General features: G+C 42.6%; 1 protein-coding gene across 1 annotated transcript; it reads left to right on the forward strand.

Moving 5' to 3' along the window:
- The first annotated feature begins 6,646 nt into the window (after positions 1 to 6,646).
- Positions 6,647 to 25,589, forward strand: LOC117352378 (dispanin subfamily A member 2b-like). The gene is made up of 2 exons (XM_033928840.1): positions 6,647 to 6,974; positions 24,696 to 25,589. Exons 1-2 carry the CDS (start codon positions 6,735 to 6,737, stop codon positions 24,897 to 24,899), a joined length of 444 nt encoding a protein of 147 aa, XP_033784731.1. The 5' UTR covers positions 6,647 to 6,734; the 3' UTR covers positions 24,900 to 25,589.
- Positions 25,590 to 26,723: the final 1,134 nt, after the last annotated feature.

A 26,723-nucleotide genomic window follows, 5' to 3' on the forward strand; every position in this document is an offset into this window, starting at 1 on the left:
CTTTTTTCAGGGGAAAGAGAGGGAGGATATGTTGCACAGGGATGGAGAGAGAGCGAGAAAAAAGATGGTGCATAGGGATGGGAGTGGTGAGGAAGAGATGGGAAAAGAGATGAAAGAAATGCTGTTTAAGAAAAGGTGGGAAGAAGGGAGAAGAAAGAGGGAGGAGGTGGTACACATAGATGGAGGGGAAGGGAAGGGCAGAGAGAGGGATGTAGGTCAGAAAATGAAGGAAAGAAAACCAGTAAATGGATAAAAAGGCCTTGGAAACAGAGTTAAGAACACAGACAGAAGGAAGAGCAGCCAGAGCCTGGGAAAAGTTGATTCGAAAAATGAAATCACCAGACAACAAACGCTGGCTTTTACAAAGCTGTGATAGAGGTTTTTACTGCGGGTCGGCAAGGTAAATGCTTTGACACTCATAAAATTCCTATGGGCATCGGAGCATTTACCTCTACTGCCGCTTTATAAAAAGGAGCCCAAAGGTAGAAAAAAATCCCAGCTAAAGGCCCACCTTTTTGAAACTGCTTTCAACTCTTAACCCCCCCTCACTGCTGTCAGATACCTAGACCCACTATAAGAATAGCCTTACTGGGTCAGCCCAATGGTCCATCAAACCCAGTAGCCCGTTCTCACAGTGGCCAATCCAGGTCACTAGTACCTGGCCAAAACCCAAGGAATAGCAATATTCCATGCTACTGATCCAGGGAAAGCAGTGGCTTCCCCCATGTCTTTCTCAATAACAGACTATGGACTTTTCTTCTAGGAACTTGTCCAAACCTTTCAATCCTATCTCCCCTCAGCTGTCTCTTTTCCAAACTGAAGAGCCCTAACCGTTTTAGTCTTTCCCCAACCCTGAAAGGTCCTGTCTCTAAATTAGATTGTAAGCTCTTCTGAGCAGGGACTGTCTATTGTATGTTAAAAATGTATAGCGCTGCGTATGCCTGTCAGCGCTATAGAAATAATAAATATTAGGAGTAGTAATTTAGAGATTGAAATATGTCAGTTTTGAGAATTTACATCTGCTGTCTATATCTTGCTGTGCTCAGGAAGAAATGCATTTTTTTTCTATTTCTCTGGCATTATACTACATGCAGAGTCTGGCATCTTAGGGTTTTGTATGATATATTAGAACTTTTACCCTCACCCTCCCCCTTATGCGTGTCAGAGCTAATACTGCCACAGCTGGCAATTTAAAAAAAAACAAACTAAAGTGGCTTTGTAAAAAGGGGCCTTAATTTGTGTTCCTGTATTTGCATAGGGTTTATCTGTGTTCTGCACGTGTGACCAAGGCTAGACATTCTGGAAGGAATGAATGTCGAGAAGCGTTCTTGGTGTCACGGCCCCAAGTAGGGAGACACCGTATTTGTTAGCTCTCTTTCAGCCCTTTTGGTCCCAAAACGGCCCTCGCTTAAAAATTAGCAAAGACCGCCATTCTTCTGTTAGTTATTCCTCTCTCTATGCATCTTAGCATCTTTCTTGCTGTGCCCACCACCTTGCCACACTGTTTCTCTGTCTTGAGATCTTATCTTCTTACCTTTATTACCATCATATGGCCTACAAGGCTTCAAAGGAGTTTACAGGAAGTCACACAAATTTCAAATGAAAACAATGAACTACCATATACAAAAATAAAAAACATAACATAACAGAGATCCTCAAATCAGTGGCATACCAAAGGGGGACCGGGGGGGGCAGTCCGCCCAGGTGCACGCTCCAAGTGGGTGCACAGCCGGCTAGGTCTGGAACTTCCCGCGCTGCTCTAAACGGCACCTCAGCGCGGCTGCCGTACTTATTCCAGAGCAGAGTCAGCAGCCGTGCTGAAGTGCAGGAAGGTCCCACAATGACTGCGTCTACCGCCTCTGCTCCAGAAGAGGTAAGTGACGTCGGAGGGGGTGGACCAGCAGCCGCAGTCATCGTGGGACCTTGCCGCAACTCCCTGCATCTGCCGGCCCACCCCCCTCCGACATCACTTACCTCTTTCGGAGCAGAGGCAGCAGAAGTAGTCATCGCAGACCTTGCTGATTTGGATGGAGAAAGAAAGGAGCATAGCAGGGCGGTGGAAGGTGAGAAAGGGGGTCAGGGTGGTATGGAACGGTGTGGAGAGTGAAAAAGGAGGTCAGGGTGGTATGGAAGCATGGTGGAGGGAGAGAAAGGGGTCAGATGCTAATGGAATTGGTGTGCAGGGAAAGGGGAAAGAGACATAAGGGGGAAAGATACTGGATGGAATTGGATTGGATGGAAAGAAAGGGGGCTGATGCTGATGGAAGTGGTGGGAAGGGAGAGAAGAGAGTGAAATGCCAGACCATGGGGGTGTGGGAGAGGGAAGGAGAGGAGAGAGATGCCAGACCATTGGAGGAGGGAAGGGAAGAAAATGGATGCCAGACCAATGGGGGTGAAGGGAGAGATGGAAGGGGGAGGCATAAAGTTTCTGGAAGGGGAATAGAAGGAGAGAAGATGCCATATAAAAGGGGCAGAGAGAGGGTAGACAGTGGATGAAAGGAAGAGAGTGACAAGAAGATGCGGAAAGCAGAAACCAGAGAAGACAAGGTAGAAAAAAAATTATATTATATTTATTTATTTTTTGCTTTTGGGGAGATGCATCGCTGTTTCTGTGGTGTTGCATTGTATGCCGAGTCCAGCTTCTTGGTGCTTCAGTTTAACCTTTGTCTACATATTTTTATTCTATCTCCCCATTTACAAAATTGTAGAGCATTTTTTAGCATTGGCATCTGAGCTGTTACCACCGTGGCTAAAACCTACACTACAGTTTAGTAAAAGGGGGAGGGGTTAGTTTGTGATTACATACTAGGCGAAGGTGTTTTTCTGTGTTCTGTGTGGTTTTCAGTTAGGATTGACTGCAGGATTGATCTGTACTAGTCTGGCTTGTTTAGTTTTACAGTGGGTGTGTTGATGTTGTACTGCTCACTGCAATATGTAAGATGCTGCCTTTTCCTAGGTACACTCTTGTGTGACGTGTGGATTGTTACTAAACGTCATGTTTTTCATACAGATGGGGGGGCGGTCAAAAAATGATGGGCCCCGGGCGCCACATAGGCCAGGTACGCCACTGCCTCAGATCTATCACCTCAAGAGCCCTCTTCTGGTCCATGCACATCAGCTGAACTTCCGGCTCCTTTGAATTTCTGCTCCGCAAGTGCATCACTCCGCACTTCTTTGCATGAAATTTTAACTAAAATACTAAACGATCTTGGGAATATAGGCATAAAACAACTTCAGATAGACTTTAAATATTCACACTAGAGAAGCCTGTGTTTACTAATACAAACATTAATTATCATACAAAATCCTCAATCTTTATTATAGAAGCATATCGCATCATAAATGTCACAACATTCACAATCCCCAGACACACACATGCCTGCTAAAACCAACTGTGAAATGTTCAATCCGAAATAGGAGATTGTTGTCACAAAAGTCCAAGAAATCTCTTTTCACAAAAGGTGAGTTCAGGGGTCCTTTTACTAAGGCGTGCTAACTGATTTAGCACACGCTAAATTGGTTAGTGTGCATTATTTATGAAATGACCCTCGTAAAATACACCTGCTGTAAATCCTTTGCTGCTCCCACACCAGATTTTTCACTCCGTCAAAAATGACAAAGACGAAGGGGACACTCGATGAAGTTACAGGGAAATACTTTTAAAACCAGCAGGAGGACATCTTTTTTTTTTTTTTTCACTCGGAGAATAGTTAAGCTCTGGAACGTGTTGCCAGAGTATGTGGTAAGAGCGGATAGCATAGCTGGTTTTCAGAAGGGTTTGGACAGACATGGGGGAAGTCACACTTGCCCTGTATCGGTAGCATAGAATGTTGCTACTCTTTGGGTTTTGGCCAGGTACTAGTGACCTGGATTGGCCACCGTGAGAAGGGGCTACTGGGCTTGATGGACCATTGGTCTGACCCAGTAAGGCTAGTCTTATGTTCTTACGTGAGCCAAGTATAGCATAATCAAGCCATTGTGACATCACTGATGAGGTTGGCTCTGAGGCACTGTGGAATGAGGCATTATGACATCACAATTTCTGCTCTGGAATGTTGCTCTCATTGGGGTTCCGGAATCTTGCTATTCTTTGAGATGTGGAATGTTGCTACTCCTTGGGTTTTGGCCAGGTGCTTGGGACCTGGATTGGCCACCGTGAAAACGGGCTACTGGGCTTGATGGACCATTGGTCTAACCCAGTAAGGCTAGCCTCTTTTCAATCATTAACTGTCTGTTCTCCCTTTATATTTCCCTACATGAGCAGTACATATTGATTCACCATTTTTGTCCAATGTGCCTTTCATAATTAGATTGTAAGCTCTTTTGAGCAGGGACCGTCTCATGTGTGTGTTTGGTGTACAGCGCTGCGTGCATCTTATAGTGCTAGAGAAATAATAAATGCAGTAAAACCTCGGTTTGCGAGCATAATTCGTTCCAGAAGCATGCTTGTAATCCAAAGCACTCGTATAGCAAAGCAAATTTCCCCAGAAGAAATAATGGAAACTCAGATTCATTCCACAACCCAAAAACTTTAATACAAAATATTATACATACTTGTATTGCAAGACCTCTCTCGTTTAGAACAGTCACTACACTCTTGCAGCTTCAAAAAGGGAAGAACCATTGGCTCAGTTGTGATGTGTGTATACTGTAAGTACTTGTATTGCAAGACCTCGCTCGTTTAGAACAGTCACTACACTCCCGCAGCATCAGAGAGAGAAGAACCACTGGTTCAGCTGTGATAATGTGACACATGTATACTGTATGTACTCGTATTGCAAGACTTTGCTTGTTTAGAACAGTCACTACACTCTTGCAGTGTCAGAGAGATAAGAACCATCGGCTCAGCTGTGATGATGTGACACGTGTATACTGTATGTTCTCGTATTGCAAGACTTTGCTTGTTTAGAACAGTCACTATACAGAGAGATAAGAATCATCGGCTCAGCTGTGATGATGTGACACGTGTATACTGTATGTACTCGTATTGCAAGACTTTGCTTGTTTAGAACAATCGCTATAGAGGGATAAGAACCATCGGCTCAGCTGTGATGATGTGACACGTGTATACTGTATGTACTCGTATTGCAAGACTTTGCTTGTTTAGAACAATCGCTATAGAGGGATAAGAACCATCGGCTCAGCTGTGATGATGTGACACGTGTATACTGTATGTACTCGTATTGCAAGACTTTGCTTGTTTAGAACAATCGCTATAGAAAGATAAGAACCATCGGCTCAGCTGTGATGATGTGACACGTGTATACTGTATGTACTCGTATTGCAAGACTTTGCTTGTTTAGAACAATCGCTATAGAGGGATAAGAACCATCGGCTCAGCTGTGATGATGTGACACGTGTATACTGTATGTACTCGTATTGCAAGACTTTGCTTGTTTAGAACAATCGCTATAGAGGGATAAGAACCATCGGCTCAACTGTGATGATGTGACACGTGTATACTGTATGTACTCATATTGCAAGACTTTGCTTGTTTAGAACAATCGCTATAGAGAGATAAGAACCATCAGCTCAGCTGTGATGATGTGACACGTGTATACGGTATGTACATGTATTGCAAGACATTGCTTGTATATCAAGTTAAAATGTAATCATATGTTTTGCTAGTCTTGCAAAACACTTGTAAACCAAGTTACTTGCAATCCAAGGTTTTACTGTAGCGGTAATCTTATAAAGGATTATTTGTGGTTAAACTTGTCTCAAAGGCAGAGGCATGCATTACTTGCATAGATGAATGCACAAGTCGAAACATACAGTATATGCCAACCAAAACATGTTTACTTTTACCCTGCCCAAATGCCACCCATGTGAAAGCCTACCCAAAAGATCCAGTACAAGCTATGGCATCTTGGTTCAAATTGAAGTGATGGAGTAGTCTAGTGGTTAGAGCATATGATGTCGCATTCAGGGGCGCTGGGTTCAAATCTTGGTGCTGCTTCTTGCGATCTTGGGCAAATTACTTCCCGGGACAGAAATAGACCCACTGGACCTGGGAACCCACTTTTGAGCTGGTGAGCAAAATCCCAGTTCGTCATTTGCACGCCAATGTGTTCCGATAACCAGACTATCCGCTTTTAGGCGCGCACCTGCTTCTTCAATCCAGACCGGCCTTATAGGGCTTTTACTAAGCTGCGGTAGCGTTTTTAGCACGCCGCTACGCGGAAAAACTAGCACCAGCTCAATGGAGGCGTTTGCGTCTAGCGCAGCTAGAATTTCCCTCCAAAGGCCTGTTTGTCCACAATAGGCAAGGTGCATAAAAGACTGGAGAAAGGCCAGGATTTCTGTTCCTACCTGATCAGATTTCTGTCACAGAAAAAAACAAAAAAACGTTAGCAGCTGGAAGGGAGGATCTGGGTTTCTACTATAAATAGCTGCAAAGGGCAGCAGGTAGAAAAAGCCCTGTCCTTTCATTCAGCCTGTTGCCCTTTTGTTTTCCTTTATGCCACGGCTGAAGCCGAGAACATACAAACACCGCCCTTAGATCACTAACTTCAATTCAGGGCCTTAAGCGTGGCTGGGAAACATTTTTCGCCGTCTCTCTGGCGCCCCCTATAGCGCACAGTGATTGGTTGGCTGCGCGCGGCGAGGAATCGAGCCGTTTCCACGCGGCCGTACGAAGAAGGAGGAGGCCAAACCCGCCCCACCCCACCCCGGTTTATAAACTCCGTTTTCCGACCTCGACGGAGCGAAGCAGGTTGAAAGCGGCGGAGCAGATGGAGAAAAGCTCCTACCAGTATACACCTGCCTCTAATACCTACCCGTCACCCCCCAGCTACCCCATGGCAGAGGTAGACGAGAGGGCACTGGGCCAGGCTGGCATGCCTTCCTCCGTTATCACCGTAACAACATCTTACAACCCCCAGCCCCGGGACCACGTCCTCTGGTCTATATTCAACACCGTCTTCATGAACCCCTGTTGCTTGGGATTTCTGGCTCTGGTGTTCTCCGTAAAGGTGAGGCTTTTATTTCCCGCTGCCTTTCTGCTCCTTCTTGGAAAGTTAACGCCCGGATTTGCTTGCTTTTTCTCCGATCCTTAGCCCTGGCGTGTGCAGGATAGAGTTAGTGGAAAAGGGGGGTTGTGGTGGGGGTATTTCGAGGAATTTAGTAAAGGTAAAAATGCCCTTGAAATAGTTACATAAGAACATAATTGCCATACTGGGACAGACCTAAGCCCAGTATCATGTTTTTTTGTTTTTGTTTTTATTATTTATTTATCAAATTTTTACATATTATAAATCAAGTATCCACTTGTACAGAAAGTTGAAGAAAAGCAGGAAAATAATACTCAAAAGTAAAATACATGGTAATCAAGTAAAATAAAATAAAATTTTTAGCTTAAATTCAGCTCAAGTCCTCAAAATTAGATCCAAGAAGGATAAGGCGGACTTAGTAACAAATACTATCATGTTTTTAACGGTGGCCATTCCAAGACCCAAGTATCTAGCTAGAGCCCAAGATTTTATGCTGCTTTTCCTAGGAATAAGTAGTGGCTTTCCTCAATCCATCTCAATAATGACCTATTGCACTTCTCTTTTAGGAAATTAACTATACCTTTTTTTTTAAACCCCGCTAAGCTAACTGATTTCACCACATTCTCTAGCAACAAATTCCAGAGTTTAATTCCATGTTGTTTGAAGAAATATTTTCTCCTACTTAGTAGCTTCAACGCGTGTCCCCTAGTCCTAGTATTTTTGGAAAGAGTGAATAAGTGATTCACGTCTACCCTTTCCATAGATCTCTATTATATCACCCTTGAGCCGTCTCTTCTCTAAGCTGAAGAGCCTTAGCCGCTTTAGCCTTACCTCCATAGGGAAGTCGTCCCATCCCTTTTATCATGTTTTGCCCTTCTCTGTACCTTTTCTAGTTCCACTATGCCTTTTTTTTTTTTTTGAGATATGGTGAGCAGAACTGAACACAGTATTCAAGGTGTGGCCGTACCATAGAGCAAAACAAGGGTATTATGTTTAAATGTATTTATTCAGTTTCAAAAATAGCCATGCGGTCAACAACAAAATACAGGTTTAGCATCATAACCAATATACAATTCTATATCCCCCTTCCCACCAACCAAGAACAAAAAAAAATCTCACGCTACAATCCAAGAATCAAATAGTCTGCTGCGAGCATGAGGTGTCGGGGTTTGCCAAAAAGGCTCCCAGACAAAACGATAACGCTTTCCCTAAGGAGAGTCTATATCCGCAAAGTTGCGGCGCTCCAAGGCAGCTTGTCCAATCATGAGGGATCGCCAAAGGGAATAAAAAGGTGCGTCTGCTTTATTAATGGTTGATAAACTGACAAGGTTGAACACGACAGGAGCTTCTCAATCGATCACTCTGCAATTCAGAAGCGATATTGAATTATCTACTGTAAATTCTTTAAATATATCATACAGACACCAGGGTTTTTGGGCTAACTAGCTAGGTTTTGTAATAAACACAATTTAAAAGAAAAACCAAACAATTTTTGTATTATTAATTATAGACTTTTAGAAAAATTCAAGCGTTCCTTAAGTTTCCTGTATAAGGACGCATTTGGAACTTAGGCAACAAAAACTTACCAATCGCTAAACCTTTTAGACCTTAATCAGACCTACGAGTAGGTCGCAAACTTATCCTTTTTTTTTTTTTTTTCTTTGATTATTTCTGCCTTTATAACTCCTTTTATTTTTCTTATGTGTTCCCACTAACTATATGTGTTCTTCCCTAAATGTTTTTCTGTACCAGTTCTGTATTAGAACGTATATAATTTGTATTCAATTGTACAAAAACATTTTGTTTTGTCCTCCTTTTTTGAAACAAATGTTATACGCATTGAAGTATATGATATTGCGTTAGATAACAAACCTTGAAACTTTTAGATTGGCCCACGGGGTGTTTAAACTGATGCGAGTGAGTAACGTGTGCTGGGCGCGTTCGTTCTATTGGCGGTATTGAATCCTGGTGAGCTCGAAATAAATCTTTTATCCGAGTTCCTACCTACTGATTTAACACCCTGTATGGAATATTCCAGCGTGATTTCTTGCAATACGTCTAGTTAGCCCGTAACCCCGTAGGTAAGAACATAAGAATTGCCGCTATTGGGTCTGTCGTGCCCAGCAGTTCGCTCACGCGGCGGCCCTTGGTGAAAGACCAGCGCCCTAACTGAGACTAGCCCTGAAGAAGAGAGTAGGTCTCAACTTGCGGTTCTAAGATTTTTTTTGACCCCCCTCTCGTTTTGAGTAATGCTCTTACAATTTGTTGTCTGCTGTAATCCATGCAGTCAAACTCGTTTTCAGTCCCAAAAGAACTGTGCGTGCCAAAAAAAGCTGCCACCCCCCCCACCCCCTGCGTTTCGGAAGAGAAATTGTGTAGGTTCCAAAAAGAGCTTGTGGAGTAGGTGTCCAAAGACGCTGTCAAATAGTCAAAATACAATGTCCCAAGTGTTGCCAAAATGCTGAGATTCGATGGCAGGGGTGGCCACACTTTTTGGACGTGCGAGCTACTATTAAAACGACCGAGTCAAAATGATCTACCAACAATAAAATTTAAAAAAAAAACAACACAGAGCACACTGTACGCAGAGAAAATGTTAATTATCATTTATATTTGGGGGGTTTTCAAAGAGGTCAAGGCATATGACTTAAAATGGGTGTCGGGTCAAAAGCGTGCCAGGACAAAGGCGCGCCCAGACAATTGAGCGCAGCGCGGGGGTGCGTGCCGCACAAAATTACTGTTTTTAGGGCTCTGAAGGGGGGACGTGGGGGGGGGGAACCCCCCACTTTACTTAATAGAGATCGCGCCGCGTTGTGGGGGGTTTGGGGGGTTGTAACCCCCCACATTTTACTGAAAACTTCACTTTTTCCCTGTTTTTAGGGAAAAAGTTAAGTTTACAGTAAAATGTGGACGGTTACGACCCCCCAAACCCCCCATAACGCCGGCGCGATCTCTATTAAGTAAACTGGGTGGGGCTCCCCAACAAAAACCCCCGTCGGATCCCCTAAAAACTGTAATTTTCTTTGGCGCGCGCCTTTGTCTTTCGCGGGGTTGTCTATGAACCCTTAAAATGTGGCAGAGGGAATGCCCCGGTGGGAAAAGGCCTGTTTAGAGTGCTGCCGACGCTGCTCTGTGAAGGGGGAATAGTAGGTCTCGCGGTCAGTGGGGTTCGGAGGGGGAGATGGAAAGATGGGGGTTCAGCTGTGCGATGGGGGGAGGGGAAGCACTGCTGCTTGCGAATCCAGGGACTAGGGCAGGGGTAGGCAACCCGACTGGATTCCGGCCCTCGAGGACCGGAGATGCCCACCCCTGGACTAGGACATATTTTTCGGGGAAACAGGTATTTTGTAGTGGGTAGTCTCTCCCTCCCAGCTAGTCCTCAATCAGTGGCGTATAGCGAGGGAGGTTGGTGCCTGTGGCAGTGGCACCCAGCATTGCTGCACCAGCCTTGGCTCCCTTCTGACATCACATCCTTGACCCACGACCAGGAAGTGATGTCAGAAGGGAGCCAAGATCGGCATAAACAGCCACCGATTAGTATAAATTCTACCTTGTATATAATTCAACCAACAATTAAAATACTGGGGAGTTATTTTGGATCAGCATCTGACCATGAAAAACCAAAATAGATGCTGTGGTACGTAAGGGTTATTACACGCAATGGAAACTACGTACCATTACGCCCTTTCTTGATTTTTCTGCGCCAGAAGACGTATGAAGAGAGACTGGAAGCCCTGAATATGTATACCCTAGAGTAGTGGTTCTTAACCTTGTTGGAGGTACTGAACCCCACCAGTTTCATATGCGTGTTCACCGAACCCTTCTTTATTGGAAAAATAAAATATGATTTTTACAAATTCAAAACATAGGTATACAGTGAGGGAAAAAATAATCTCAATTTTGAAAACAAAAAAGTTCTCCTATATTTCGGATAATAATAACATAATAATGAAATTTACTGCAAATCAGTGTGACTTCTGCTGTTGCCTCTCAGAGACCAGTTCAGAAATGCGCGGCTTTACCTTGGCAAGTGCCACTCTCATGTCATTTTCGCAACAAAGTCTGTTCCTTTTCTTCGTTTTTATGTCCAGCATCCTCGAAAAGGATTGCGCGCTATATGAGTCGTTTTGACCTCTGCCGAACCCGCGAGACTGACTCGTCGAACCCAGGTTAAGAACCACTGCCCTAGAGGAAAGGAGGGACAGGGGAGATATGATTCAGACGTTCAAATACTTGAAGGGTATTAACGTAGAACAAAATCTTTTCCAGAGAAAGGAAAATGGTAAAACCAGAGGACATAATTTGAGGTTGAGGGGTGGTAGATTTCAGGGGCAATGTTAGGAAATTCTACTTTACGGAGAGGGTGGTGGATGCCTGGAATGCGCTCCCGAGAGAGGTGGTGGAGAGGAAAACTGTGACTGAGTTCAAAGAAGCGTGGGATGAACACAGAAGATTTAGAATCAGAAAATAATATTAAAGATTGAACTAAGGCCAGTACTGGGCAGACTTGTACGGTCTGCGTCTGTGTATGGCCGTTTGGAGGAGGATGGGCAGGGGAGGGCTTCAATGGCTGGAAGGGTGTAGATGGGCTGGAGTAGGTTTTAACGGAGATTTTGGCAGTCGGAACCCAAGCACAGTACCGGGTAAAGCTTTGGATTCTTGCCCAGAAATAGCTAAGAAGAAAAAAAATAATAATTTAAATTGAATCAGGTTGGGCAGACTGGATGTAATGTAATGTAATTTATTTCTTATATACCGCTAAACTCCGTTAGGATTCTAAGCGGTTTACAGAAAATAGATAATAGTGTGCATTAAAATTATAAGTAATATAGGTTTACAGAGAAATATACATTAAAGGATACAATAAAAATAAGATAAATAAATAAAGAATAGGTACTTAGAAATTCCCTTACTGTCCCGAAGGCTCACAATCTAACTGAAGTACCTGGAAAAATAACAATTAGTTGAGTAATAAAAGTAAGAAATAGAAATAGAAGAAAAAAATAAGAAAATAAACATTCTAACAAGACTACATTGATCTAAGGACTTTGAAAGGTAGAAAAGAAGAGAGATAGGAATAGCTGCAGAAAGGAGGAACCGTTGAGCAATAGAATTTTGGAGAAATTTTGGATGAACCATTCGGGTCTTTATCTGCCGTCATCAACTATGTTACTATGTTAAACTTCTGGTACAATCTTTATTACCGAGTCTTTTGGATTATTGTTATATTGTCTATTTAACAGTCCTCATGAAAGACATGGTTCGACTCCTACTGATTCAGAATACAGCGGTTAGAATGATCTACGGTCTTAAAAAATACGATCATGTGACTCCATTGGCTGCCAATGGAGGCTCGTGTTTTGTTTAAGTTGGGTTGCTTTTGCTTTAAGGTTATGTATGGTACCGCTCCATTTTACATGTTTAATAGATTCTCTCTAGCATCGTATAAAAATAGTAGAAAATCTCATGCCCTGTTTACCTTCCCATCAGTACAGGAAATTTCTGGACCATACTTTAGCATTCCAAGCAGCTTCACATGACGGAGAGCTCCGATTGTTATTGCTTGGAGCTTGTTCTTATAAACATTTCAGAACTCAACTGAAAACTTATCTCTTTTCAAAATATTTGGTTAAATAATTTTTCTGTCGTTCTTAAATTGTTTTTAGTTTATAATGTTTTGCAAACCTCGTAGAACTTATGGTTACGCAGTTAAGAAGAACGATGTTATGTTATGCTGTTCGCACCAGCGAACATTTAAAGTTATACGTGAGATAAGGAGAGACACCGGTGCTGGTCTGCCGTCTTCCCCTCATACTATGCCACTGTCCTGAATAGTCCCTCTTCCCTAAGAAACCTGTGCACACTGCAAACTTTCTTTTCTCTTAAGACCATCTCTATTTCTTTCTCAATCCTCCCTGTCTTAGGGCTAGATTCACTAAGCAAACCCGATTGTGTACCGATCGGTTTGCGAGCCCTTTGCGACCCGATTTTCCCTCTGACCCGATTCACTAACCTCTCCTCCGATCCAATCTAGAAGTCTGCAGTAAAATAACAAAAAATATATATCCAACAGAGTCTGCAGTAAATAAACAGCAAGCCAAAACCAAAACCAAAACTGCAGACCATGTACAAGATGCAGGCACTGTTTATTACAATATTCTGTACAAACTTCTGTTTTTGCTTTGGAGTGGTAAAAAGCTTTGCAGTAGATCAGGGGTGTCCAACCTGCGGCCCCGTGAAGTATTTTGTGCGGCCCCAGTCAAGGGCGATGTAGTGTTTTCCTCTGCTGCCCCTGGGTGTTTACCATCTTGCCGGCTCCCTCCTCTGTCTTGCTGCAGCATTTACACGGCCCCAGAAACATATTTTTTTGGCCAATGCAGCCCAGGGAAGCCAAAAGGTTGGATACCCCTGCAGTAGATGTTCCCGCCACATTTTCATTTACCACAGATACCCACAGTAATCCATCCCCATGTCATTCTCTTAATTTTAGCCGCCTTTAATAAAGGTTTTTAAGGACTTTGACCATGTCTACTTCCACAATTTTTCTTTCAGAAACAAAACTGGCCCTGCCCCTTTGTAAAGCCCCCTTTTTTATCAGCAGTCTCCTGAGCTTACTTTTTGCTACAGTGAGAAAAAACTCGCCTAAGTGTTGCATCAATAGCCCTGGCAGCATTCCCCCTGCCCCCCCCCCCCCCCATCTATTCAGAGATTTGGCTACATTGACACCTGACACAGCCATTCCAACCAGCGATGTAACCAGATCTGGTATTTTGAGTGGGTCCTTCCACATACCGCTCCCCAAAGTTTCTCTTCAGCCTTTCTATACAATCTCCCCCCTCTTTTCCCCTGCCCACAGACCAGTACCTGCCCTTTCCCTCCCTGGTATAAATCCAGAGGCTTCTCCTGTGGCCACAGCAATTCATTATCACTACGTGCTCTGGCCACTGCCACGTCCCACCAATGAGGAAAGAGAAAGTGATGTCGGTGGGGAACAGGATGCAGTGGAGGGAAGCCTGCAGGGCTGGTACAGAGAGCAAAAGTGAGTTGCTGCGACTGTTGAGGATATCTGAGGTACACCAGGGAAGGGCAGAAACAGGCCATTGGTAGAGGAGAGCAAGAGAGGAATGAAGCACCACTGCTAGGTAGGCCTGAATTAAGAATGGATGGGTCTATGCTTAACCCGGGTCCATTATGCCACTGGTTCTGCTGAAACACGGCCCGTGTTAGGTCCTTCAATAAAGTTTGGCTATCAACCCACTCATGGAGGCTCAGCTTCATTTCCTGTTGTCTTCTCCCTAACCTCGCGCAGCTATGGCCTCTTCCTTTCAAGTTGTGTGAGCTGGCACTCGTGGGTGTGGCCTTTTCTCTACAGACCGGCCAGCACTATGAGCTACCACAGCCTCACAGATGGATAAACAGCACTGCAGCTGCCTTCCGCTCCCTGATGAGAATTTTGCAAGGTATTTGAATTGTGCAGGGGCACAGACCGCCCTCCCCCAAATTAAACAGAAGCTGACGCAAGTTCTGAATGGTACAAAGTTACACATTAACATCTTTCTATAATTTTTATTGCACAGTTACCTTGTCTGCAATTTTATAGATAATAAGGAAACGGCAGTGAATAGGGCAAGTAGAATGGGATGGGGTTCCTTAATACCACCTTTGACATAACTTTGAGGAAGTTTGTCAGTCTTATTTTTCTGTAGCTACCTATAGAATTATTCATCTCTTTATACAGGGGCAGGAGGGGGGAGAATTAGTCCTGTATCTAGTTCAACCAGTTTTACCAGGAATGGAGCAGTGGCCTAATGGTTAGTGCAGGGACCTGGGCAACCGAGTTGGTTGCCCACCGCATCTTCTTGTGACTCTGGGCAAATTGCTTAACCTTCCATTGCTCTAGGTACAAAATCCATCACAAACTTCCTAACTCTGTATTATAACATCATTACCGAAGCTCTGAATTGACTCCCCAGTCGTTAGTAACGGTATAGAAGCTGTCAATAAAAATATGTAAACCGCTTTGTAACCACAGAAAGGTAGTGATATATCAAGACTTTGAAAAATTGTGAGCAGTGGAATCAAGGGTGAAATACTCACGTGGATTAAAAACTGGTTGGCGGATAGGAAACGGAGAGTAGGGATAAATGGACAATACTCGGACTGTGAAGACACAGAAGGATTGCAAAGACCTGCAACGCGACATAAACACGCTCGAGAAATGGGCTGTGACATAGCAAATGATGTGATGCATGTCGGTAACAAAAATCTTATATGCAAATACAGGATGTCTGGTGCAATATTCGGAGACACCCCCCCACCCCCCAGGAAAGAGACTTGGAAGTACTGGTTGACAAGTCAATGAAGCCATCTGTGCAATGTGCGACGACGGTGAAAAGGGTGAACAGAATTCTAGGAATGATTAAGAAGGGATCACAAGCAGATCGGAGAAGGTTATCATGCTACTGTAACAGGCCATGATACACCCCCATCTGGCGTCCAGCACTGGTCGCCGAACATGAAGAAGGACACAGTACTACTCGAAAGAATCCAGAGAAGAGTGACTAAAATGGTTAAGGGGCAGAAGGAGTTGCCCTATAGTGAGAGATTAGAGAAACTGGGCCACTTCTCCCTTGAAAAGAGGAGACTGTGAGGGGACATGATCGAAACATTCAAGATAGTGAAGGGAATAAACTTAGTAGATAAAGACAGGCTGTTCACCCTGTCCAAGGTAGAGAGAATGAGAGGGCATTCTCTAAAGTTAAAAGGGGATAGATTCCGTACAAACGTAAGGAAGTTCTTCTTCACCCAGAGAGTGGTAGGAAACTGGAACGCTCTTCCGGAGGCTGTTATAGGGGAAAACACCCTCCAGGGATTCAAGACAAAGTTAGGAAAGTTCCTACTGAACCAGAACGTACGCAGGTGAGGCTAGACTCAGTTAGGGCACTAGTCTTTGACCAGAGGGCCGCTGCGGGAGCGAACTGCTGGGCACGATGAACCACTGGTCTGACCCAGCAGCGGCAATTCTTATGTTTGTATCTATTCCACCCCCCCCCCCCCACCCCACCCCTTCTTGGTTTTATGTAAAAGATGGGCCTACATATCCATCACTGGGCAGCAAGTGTATTTTTGATTTGGAGAGAATTGCATGTAGGCTTTAAGTTCTTCGTCCTTTGTCGTCTGTCCTTCATCTTCGTCTTCGCAACTCCTACTTACACATCATGATATAAAACTAAGTAGAGAGCTTTGACTCAAAGCTATCTACAACAGCAATCAAATATGCTAAATCCCTTCCCTCAGTTATATAAAATAGAGATATTTTTAAAAAATCCACAATAAGTGTTTAGAGGATCCTGATTTCATAATTGTAAATCATTAAGAACTAGGCTATGAGCCTTAGAAGGAAAGAACTGAATTAATTTCTCGCAAATGGACCAAAATCTTTTTACGTTTGATGGGCATCTTGAGCTTCCAACACTAATGTATGCAATGCATTTCTCCATTGCCAGAAAGCTTGTGTCCAGTTCGGCAAGATACACTTGCTTACCTGTTGTACAGTACTTGCTTTATACTAAAGAAAATGGCCTTCTTTAGAAAGGGGGCCACAGCATTCCATTTTCCCAATGGAGAGGGTATCAAGGATGTACCAAGGATTGTTCCCAAATAAAATTGATTTTGGAATCAGTTGGTTTTTATTTTGCAACAAGACCAAAGTGCATGTGATAACATATTATCTTACATATCGCATTTAATACATATTGAATACACAACCAGCATAAAAAGCGTGCTTTTGTGAAATAGATCGTGGTAATGGTATGGAAGTCAAAAAGGTAAAGAAACCAGGCAACACACAGCTGTCGGGACATAGTAATTAAATGCATCAGTGTTCTCAGACGTGTTGCATGAGACCAAAGACGGGGTCTAGGCCAGCACCATAAGTGTTGTCTTCCGTTAACCTTTGCACATGTGACAAAATGCCCCAGTCAAAATACTATCGTAAATGAAAATGCCTCCACTAGAGGCTATAGTCCTGTTCCATGATCTGGGCCTTTTGGCAAGAAATCCATTTGTATCTGCAGTCCCTGGTAGGATATGCCCTCCCTTGTCTTGAGAGGATTATTTTTCTTGCCAGGGGTTACTTGGGGGGACAGTCTGCTGGGGATAATTTGCTCCTTAGTAAGGGCTATGTCCTGGGGAAGAAATGTATTCTAAACCATTGGTTACAGGATTCCCCACCCACTATCTGGCACTGGACCTCTTAATACTTCAAAATACTGAAAGGAATCGACAAAATAGAGCAGAGAAGATTATTTACATTGTCCAATTTGACACGGACAAGAGGACATGAAATGAAGCTAAGGGGGGACAAGTTCAGGACTAATGTCAGAAAGTTCTGCTTCACACAGAGAGTGGTTGGCATCTGGAATACTCTCCCAGGGGAGATTATTGCAGAATCGACAGTCCTAGGCTTCAAAAGCAAACTAGATGCATATCTCCTTGAAAGAGGCATATAAAGTATGGTTGGCTATAAAATAAACCAGGTGTATACCTGGCAGGGCCTCCGCGTGTGCGGATCGCCGGACTTGATGGACCGAAGGTCTGATCCGGAGATGGCGCTTCTTATGTTCTTATGTATAATGGTCTGGGAATCTATGGGCGCATTTCTCTAGATGTCAGAGTAAAGGCCCTTTTGTCTGTTTGGTCCTCTTATCTAGACACTCTATTCCCCACAGTAAAGAGTCAAATCTTAAATAGACTACAGCAATCAGCAGTTCCTTTGTTGCCTCCTTCTAGCAATCATTAAGCGGCGGGGGGAGAATTAATGTGTCTGCAGTAGTGCTGCCCGATTCACTTTGGTGAATAATTTTGGATTTTTCCTTAAAAAATCACTCACCGATCAGCGAGTCCTGAGTTTCCCTTGGGTCTCCTAAAGCAACAAATTTGTCCCCGCAGGAACTCAATCTCCCCATCCTATCCCCATGAGTTTGCTGTCCCTGTCTCTGTCCCATTCCTGCAAGCTCTGCCTTAACTACAGAAGCCTCGCATGCTTACGGTTTTAAAGTGTTCAAGGCTTGTGCAGATGAGGACAGACCTTGTGGGGACGGGATGGGGAAAATTTGTCCCTATATTATTCTCTAGGGCAACAATCGTGTGGTGAATAGACACACAAAATTGTGGATGGCACTATGGAGGCAGTTCCTAAATTTATTGTACAACAAATATTGGCCTAAGTGGAAAACTTGGAATGCAGAAAGGGAGGGAACATTTCTTGACAACTGCTGGACAGTGTGGCCAGATTCCAGAATTAATGGGAGCTATGTCCATTTATCAACCAGTATTTGGTTTGGTTTGGGATATTTGTCCGAGTTGGCTGCATCCTGTGTATAAAATGTTTTGTCAAAACATTGCCAGGAAATGGAAAGAACTCAGCTGGAAGGAGGTAAGGAATCAGCCTTCAGCGTGAATGACAGTCAAGATAAGGTTGGTTCTTTTGGAAATCTGTGCTTGGTTTCAACACTTTATTGTTGACAGTTCAGTGTTAACCAACCTCGGTTAATGTTTTTTTTTTTTCCAGGAGTCCTGTGGTTCATTCAGTGCTCCTTTGCAAAACTGAGGTGGGCAGCAGTGTTCTTTTCGGAACAATGGGTTCTTCCCGCTTATCATAAGAATCTCGTACAACTAACCATTAAGAGGAAAAATCAGTAGTGACGCACAAAGCTCACATCTAGCTCGATGCTCTTAAACTCAAGCTTAGACTTTGTGGGCTTTCTGGTTTGGGGTGGTATTTGTAGACGTTTCCTGTAGAGTTATTGTGGGCAGGGACTTTCCACTTGACTACTCACCTAACAGTGAATCTGACATCCTTGAATGCTCTTAACTTAGTCAGGATAGATGAGCATCAACTTGTTTCTCATGATCATTCCAGATGCATGGACATATGCACGCCTGTCAGCAGGTGAAGATTGAACAAATGTCCACATACTGTATATACTGTAGCATTCTCTGCAGGCTAATGCAGCAAGCCACGTAGTAGAGCCAGCTTAGATGCAGCTTATCAGTGTGTGTCAAAACTGTGCCACAAGAGATTCCAGAATTTTACAAAAAAAAATCCCTTCATAAGTACACACTAGAATAAATGACATGTATGTCATGTACGCAAGAGTCTGTCAATGTTATGGGCATCTGTGTGCGTAAGGATACAACCGCCCATACAAGCATCATTCTTTGATGTGATTGGTCCTTGAAAACTAACGGCAAGTAACTTTAGTTTTATCTTTTTATGCATTAGTTATCCTAACTTGAACAAAGCAATCAAAGCTTTACCATTTGGATCTTATCTTTGCAAACTTGGATTTTCAGCTCTGACAGAAATTGAATCGAAAAAGAGAACGACCTCAGGATGGTTGATAAAATGCGTGTTTGCTTGTAGACTATCAAACTGCGTTTTTGAGTTGATTTTGCACTCAAAACAAGCACATCCTTCGCATTGATTTTACAATTCTATCTACTTTAGTTTCACCGTTGTTACAATTACCCATACATAGCTTAAAGAACTTTAAATAAATAACTCTCAAATTTTTTATAATTTCAATTATAATGTGCCACAAAAAAACATGTACTCAGGACCTAAAGTTTGAGAGACACTGTTCTATCATAAGCATTTCTGTCAAATTACTGCCAAATTAAAAATGTGGAAATACTCTAGCTCATTGCCAAACGTCTCCCTTGTCTGTCACTAAGTGAGCAATGATTGGCTCGTGCATTGAGGTCCATTTCTGGGTGTTTCTGGATAGGAAAGATGGCACTTGGGCATGAGTCTGCACAGGTCTCATTTTTAGAGGTTTAGACCTCCACCCCTTGATGGTTTATGACTTACTTGAACCTTATACTAGTGGGTCAAAGCAGTTTACATACACTTCAATAATAAATATAAAAGAAATTGGAAAAATTGGGATTGATTAAATTGTTCATTTTGGTGGGAGTCCCTGTGCTATGTTTTTAAGATGGAAAGGTTTATGGCTATTCAGAAGGGTAAATTCATGGATGTTTGGGAACCATTAACTAAGTACTGTAAAGATTGATCTTTGTAATTGGGAAATCATACACATCCTGGGAGGCTTCTTAAGAGAATTTTATTTATTGATTAACTGATGGAAGGGTGGGGGGGGAAATAATTTTTTGTTAATAATCTTGGTAAGTTTATTGTGTTTCAATTCTAATATTCTATGTAAATGATTTAAGTATTATGCACAAATATAGTTTTAAAAATGAATAAAGATTAAAAAAAAAACAAAACCCCAAAAAACTAGAAAGGGGTTAGTGGCCATCAGACTACCAGGGAGGGTTGGAATTGGCTACCTTTTTGTAACCTGGTTTGGCCACTATTGGAAGCAGGATACTGGGCTTCATGGACCTTTTTGGTCTGTTCTAGTATGACAATTCTTACATTATGGAAGGTTGGAAGAGGGAAAAAGATGTTGGACCAGAGTGGCGGGATGGGAAAGAGATGCCAGACCATGGGGCTCTTTGGAGCAGTTTTAAGGTTTTGTTTTTTGGGTTTTTTGGGGGAAGGGATGCCAGACTTGAGATTGGAGGAAGAAATGATAGACCAAGGAGCAGAAGGGGGAGAAATAAATAAAGCAGGAGAGAGTTCTAAAGCCCTTCTGATTTTTCCATCAGTGAAAGGTTGTAAACTAAATAGATATCACAATTGGATGCTTTCCTACCAGGCTGCAATTTGGGACAAGGAGTTAAGACTTTTACTATTGACATCTGTTTCATATTTACATTTTAGGAAACAACTGAAGACGTATTTATTCTCAAAGTTCTTGGGTTCCTAGTTTCAACTATCATCTACAGTGTATTCCTAGCTAATCTTTTGTAAACCGCATAGAACTTAAAGGTAATGCGGTCTAGAAATGGATTTTTGTTATGTTTTAAATTTGTTCCCCCCCTTAGTAAACCCCCAACCAACCCAAATCACCCCACCCAACAGAAGCACAGAGGTAGGGATGAAAAAGGGCCCCAGCCATAGCAAACAGCAGAGGTGATCAAAGCTGGTTTAAAGTTTGGCTGCACAGCCGAGGCGATAAAGAGTTAAGAAAAGGGTCCCAAATGGCCAAAAAGTGATGCCCTGAGCATCCCATGAATTCATGAATAGACCCCTCTCCAACCCCAATATGAAGGAGAACCCTCCGAGGTCCACTCTTTCAAAACAAGATTTCAGACCCAGAATGCAAACCTCCCGAAGCCCACAATTATGCAACTGGCCCTATAGGACCGCTTCCGGAGACATGACCAGGTTCTGTCCCAAGACACATCTAACATAAGCTCCTGATGTTAAGTAGCATTTAACCAGAACCACTCTCGCACGGAATATCTGCATTTCTCTGTTGAATATTCCCTGTTAGTGGCTAAAAGTTAACCAGCAGTTTTCAGCGTTGACAGCCAAGTTTAGTAGCCAAATCAAGCTGAAACAAATAACTGTCCTGTTTTTGGCCACTATAATCTTAACTTACTAGTGCTGAATATAGACTTGGGCCCCGATGCACAAATAGTTTATTTGCAAGGAAACTCTCCTGCCGATGTTCATAAGGGTTTTCCATGGGCAGACTAGCATTTCAACAAATTAAGAATAAAAGGAATAGAAACAAATCTCAAAATCTACACAATTAATAAAACAATTGTACAATAAACTAACCCACCCACCCTCCTGACCCTTCCATTTCAGGACTGCATTACAAAAGAATAATCAATAAATGTGTTCATCTGTGCTGGTTTGTCCCATGGTCTGACAACTGAATCTCTGAGCACTATAAAAAAAATATGTGAAGTTTTTGTTTGAATCACCTTTATAAATATATAGAGAGCCACTTCTAAAAAGAAAAGGACCCCCCAACACCCTCCTACCCACAGAGAAACCCTGGTCGGCTTGGGAGTCTGCCTTCCAGCTTAGGGACCCCCCCTATCTCTTAGTAGAAAAAAAAAATGGTATGGAGGCAGTGCCCTCAGGCAGGAGGGAATGGACATTCCTCCTGCCTGTCTTTTTTTTGGGGGTGGGGGAGGGAGGGTCTGCATTTAGTGATCTGATTATGGCATGCAATGCTAAGCCATCGATCATATGGCTCACTATTGTACTATTACTTTATATTCTTTTTTGTGAACTGCCTCAAACGCTAATATTTGGTTTGGGAATGATACGGTATAACAAGACGAAAGATTAGATTAGAAATGTGATCTAGCTACATTTTGTTACAGTAATGGTGGGACTACTTGGAGCTATAATGGAGGGTTTGCACTTGGTTTGGAGCTGGCTGGGTTTTGTATGCGCGTGGTTTCAGCATTGGACACCTTTTTAAAGAATTTAAGCTGGCTTCACTTGACAGCTGCTTTGTGTTGGTTCCAACCTTAACCGTTTTGATTGTAGCCACTGAAAAGTAATATATCAAATCTCAAGCCCATCCCCTTTGTCATTCATAGGTTAAGTTTTGTCATTTTTAATCAGTCTCTTTCTTTCTCATTCTCCTAAGAGGTAGGGGGGGTCCAGGGGGTTGGTTCATAAATCATGGCAATTTATTTTTCTCAAAAAATGCGCCAATAAGCCAAAAACATAACATTTGAAATTTATATTATGGCATACAGTATACAACATGAACCAAGTAATCCTACATGATGACAATACAGAGGAGATTTACAAGAAAGAAGATTAGCAGAGGGTAAGAAACCTAGGGCTCCTTTTACTAAGGTGTGTTAGCGTTTTTAGCGCAAGGATTTTAGCGCACGCTACGCTTCTAGAACTAATGCCAGCTCAATGCTGGCATGAAGGTCTAGCATGCGCAGCAATCCAGCATGGGCTACTCCGTGCGTTAAAGCCCTAATGCACCTTTGTAAAATAAGCCCCTAATCTTTCATTATAAACGCTTCCCCCAGATCCCATCATTTGTGCTATCCATCAATTCTTGTAAGCTCATTCTATCTGTTCAACTTTGTAAGCTCCCCGGGAATGCCCAGACCAATGCATTTTGTAAACCTCCTAGAACTGAAAGGTATTGGCGGGATGGAAAACAGTAATGCAATGTAAATAGCAGACATTGTTTACAGTGTTGGGGATGGAAGATCTTGCAACACCCTCCCTATTCTTTGATGTTCACATTGTATACTGTATGCCATAATAAAACGATGACTTCGTGTCTTTGTTGTTTGTTTGTTTTTTTTGTGTCTCCCTTACTTAGAAACACCTGCACTCATCTCTTATCTGGTAGCAACATTAAAAAGTACACGTCACACACGTGTATGTTAGATTTCCAGTGCTACTGCAATTTCAAGAGAGAAAAAATAGTTGCCATGACTTATGAATCAAACCTCGTATATCCAACAAAAAAATTAGTTATTTATTTAAAGCTCTTTAAGCTATGGGGTGAGAGTGTGGTGCAGAGGGCTCAAACTCACACTGCCCCCTGTGACCTTGGACAAGTCACTCAATCCCTCCATTGTCCCAGGACAGTACCTGAATAAATTTATGTAAACCATTCTGAGCTTCCTTGGGAGAACAGAATAATTGTAACAGCGAAGTAGATAGAATTGCTAATCATTGCAATGGATGTGCTTGTTTTTGAGTGCAAATTGACTAAAAATGCAGCTCGATCATCGACAAGCAAACACGCATTTCATCATCCACCATCTGTAGTCTTTTTTTTTTTTTTTTTTTTTAATTGTCAGCGCTGAAAATCCCAAGTTCGCAAAAAAGATCCAAACAGTAACAAAGCCTTGATTGCTTTGTTGCTCAAGTTAGGATAACTACTACATTTAAAAAAAAAACAAAACTAAAATGACTTGCCATTTAGTTTTCAAGAACCAATTGTGTCAGAATGCTTGTTGGGGCAGTTGTATCCTTATGCACACAGATGCTCATAATCTTGACAAGGCTTGCATATGCGACATGCATGTCATTTTATTCTAGAGCAGGGGTAGGCAATTCGGTCCTCTAAAGCCACAGGCAGGTCAGGGTTTCAGGATAGCCACAATGAATATGCATGCGATGGATTTGCATGCACTGCCTCCTTGAGATGCAAATCTATCTCATGCATATTTATTGTGGAGATCCTGAAAACCGGAATTGCCTACTCCTGTTCTAGTGTATACATATAAATCTAATCTAATCTTAGGTTTATACACCTGGTCATCTCCCAGTGGAGCTCGCCTCGGTTCACATATAATTAAGACTAGAGTACATAGCAGAAAACATAGATGAAGGAAGAACTAATTAAAAACTAAAGTGCATAAGAAAAATAACTATAATACTGTATTATCATTTCGTTGAGGCTGTAGTTAAATCATTTAAAACTTGCGAGAACAAGAAAGTTTTCAGGAATTTACGAAATAATTGCAGCTGGCCTAAAAGCCTAATGGAGTCGGGAAGTTCGTTCCAGATCTCTACAAACTTGAAAACAAAAGATCGACTGAGCTTCCCAGCAGATTTCTGGACTCTCTCGCGGCACACCCGGAATCTCTTCGGGGCACACAGTTTGCGAGACACTGGGTCAAAGGAAAGGATGTTGCTTTAAGTGGGTTATGATTTGGAAAGGGATGGAAGCTAGACTTTGTGTGAAACAAATTTTGTCAGCCACTGGGCTGTTTATTAAAATACTGGGAAGATGTGACATAAGCATATATATTCATGTGTTTTTAACTTTCTCACCTTCACAGGCAAGAGATCGTAAAATTGTGGGAGATATGAATGGTGCGACCAGCTATGCCTCTACTTCCAAGTACCTGAATATCGCAGCCCTGGTGCTGAGTGTCCTCCTCTTTATTTTGATCATCATACTAATAGCAACTGGAACCCTTACCATAATGGGCAGTGTTCATAGACAGAATAACAACCCTTGGGAGTATGGGAATGGAAAGTAGCATGCTCCCAAGATTTGAATCCAGATGTCCGGCACATTGGAATGGCCTCCATGCCATTGGAAATTCTTTATTTTGGTCTTGTATCTGCTAGCTAGGAGATAGTTGCTTTTTTTTTTTTTTTTTGCACTAATAGACTTTGTACATTGGCAATTCAGTCCAGTGTTCCCCCAAAGGCTCTGTTCACATTTTGAATCTTTGTATATCAAGTGTGCTTTGGACCCTAGGGATGGTTTTCTTTCTTCTGCATGCGTTTTGTCCTCTTGGTTGCTAGACTCATACTTACTATACAAGTACGCCAGTAAGAAGTAGAAAGGATAGTCGCAACAGAGCAATTTGTTTTTGAAGCTGAATGTGTTTACATGTAGGTCCATCTTCTGCGAGAGGCTGGTGTCGAAGCTTTTCTCTCATTCTGTTAGTAGGACAGAAGCTTAGTGAATTGGATCCTTCATATAATGTCCCCTATGAAGCAGTGATTATCAGCTGATGTGGTACTAGTACTGGATCATATAAACATTTTGCTATCCCTTTTGTTTTCATGCTAGTGTTCTTGCTAGACGGCCTACACTTATACTGTATAATTAAGCTTTTTTTGGTGTGAAAAACGTACTGTTGGGAGGGCTTGCATTGTTAATATTATACGTTTTTGTGCAAGTAATTGACTTGAATTGAAATAAATGTTCACACATTGTATGTGCTTCCTCCGGCTTATTTCTATTGTTATTTATCGCTTTTGTTCACATGTTCACACAAGATCAGGTCAGCTGTAAAATACATATCTGACTCATAATAATTAAAAAAAAACAAAAACCCAAAGATATCCAAAAAGCATTCTAAATCAGCACGTGGACATCCTAATCGCCAGGACGTCCAAGTGCCAATAATCGAAGCAGTCTTTCCGTACATCTAGCAAGGTGCTCCAGCTTCTGTACATCCAGAGCGCGAGAAGGGCTTGGTGGAGGCATGTTATGGGCAAGCTTTTTGGTGGGTTAGACATGCAGGTCTTGCAGTGATGATCAAACCTTTTGCCAAACATCCAGGACAGAACTTATGTTTGGAACTAGACCTGTTTTTAGAAGGGTCTAAGTGTCATAAAGGAGCTCAAACTGACCAGATGGCCACTGCATGCATCACCCCCCTCACACCCACAAAGATCAAAATACAAACGTACATACCTGTCTCCAGAACATTAGCACCTGGTGTAGGAAAGCCTAGTAGAGCTGCACACAGGTGGCTTTTAATAGCCTGGTGGGTGGGCTAGTGAACCATAGAAAGTAGTAGCAAGTTCCATAAGCCACTCTACTACATTTATGGTGGAAAATGTGAGCCCTCCAAAAAAAGACCAAAACCCTACTCTACTGCCATATAGGGTTCCATCTGCAGCCATAAAGGCTATTGGAGTTATAGACAGGTGGGTTTTGGGGGGGGGGGGGGGCTCACATAACCTATAAGGTAGTTCTGGTGAGATGTTTATCTGGCACTTTTTATGTGTCCCACTGCTCTGTTGCCATGTCTGGATGGCCAGTGCATCCTGGCTCCTCCCATGTTCTGGGCATTTGGGATTTGAACAAAATTTTTTGTCAAAAATGTAGTATAAAGATAGACATCCTGGTGGTCTGGGCATCCCAATGGCCTGGAAGTCCATAGAGGAATTTTTTTATTATTATTTTTTTTATTTCTAGGCATATGGTGGTCTGCCTTTTGAAAACAGGCATTTTCTTACTGCCGACTTTGGACGTCTAGCACCATACATCCAAATCTGACTTAGAGATGTATGTTTTGAAAATGCCTCTCCACATATCATAAGATGTTGGTAACACTTTTTTT

Source organism: Geotrypetes seraphini, chromosome 19, assembly GCF_902459505.1.
Source record: "Geotrypetes seraphini chromosome 19, aGeoSer1.1, whole genome shotgun sequence".
Taxonomy (NCBI): Eukaryota; Metazoa; Chordata; class Amphibia; order Gymnophiona; family Dermophiidae; genus Geotrypetes; species Geotrypetes seraphini.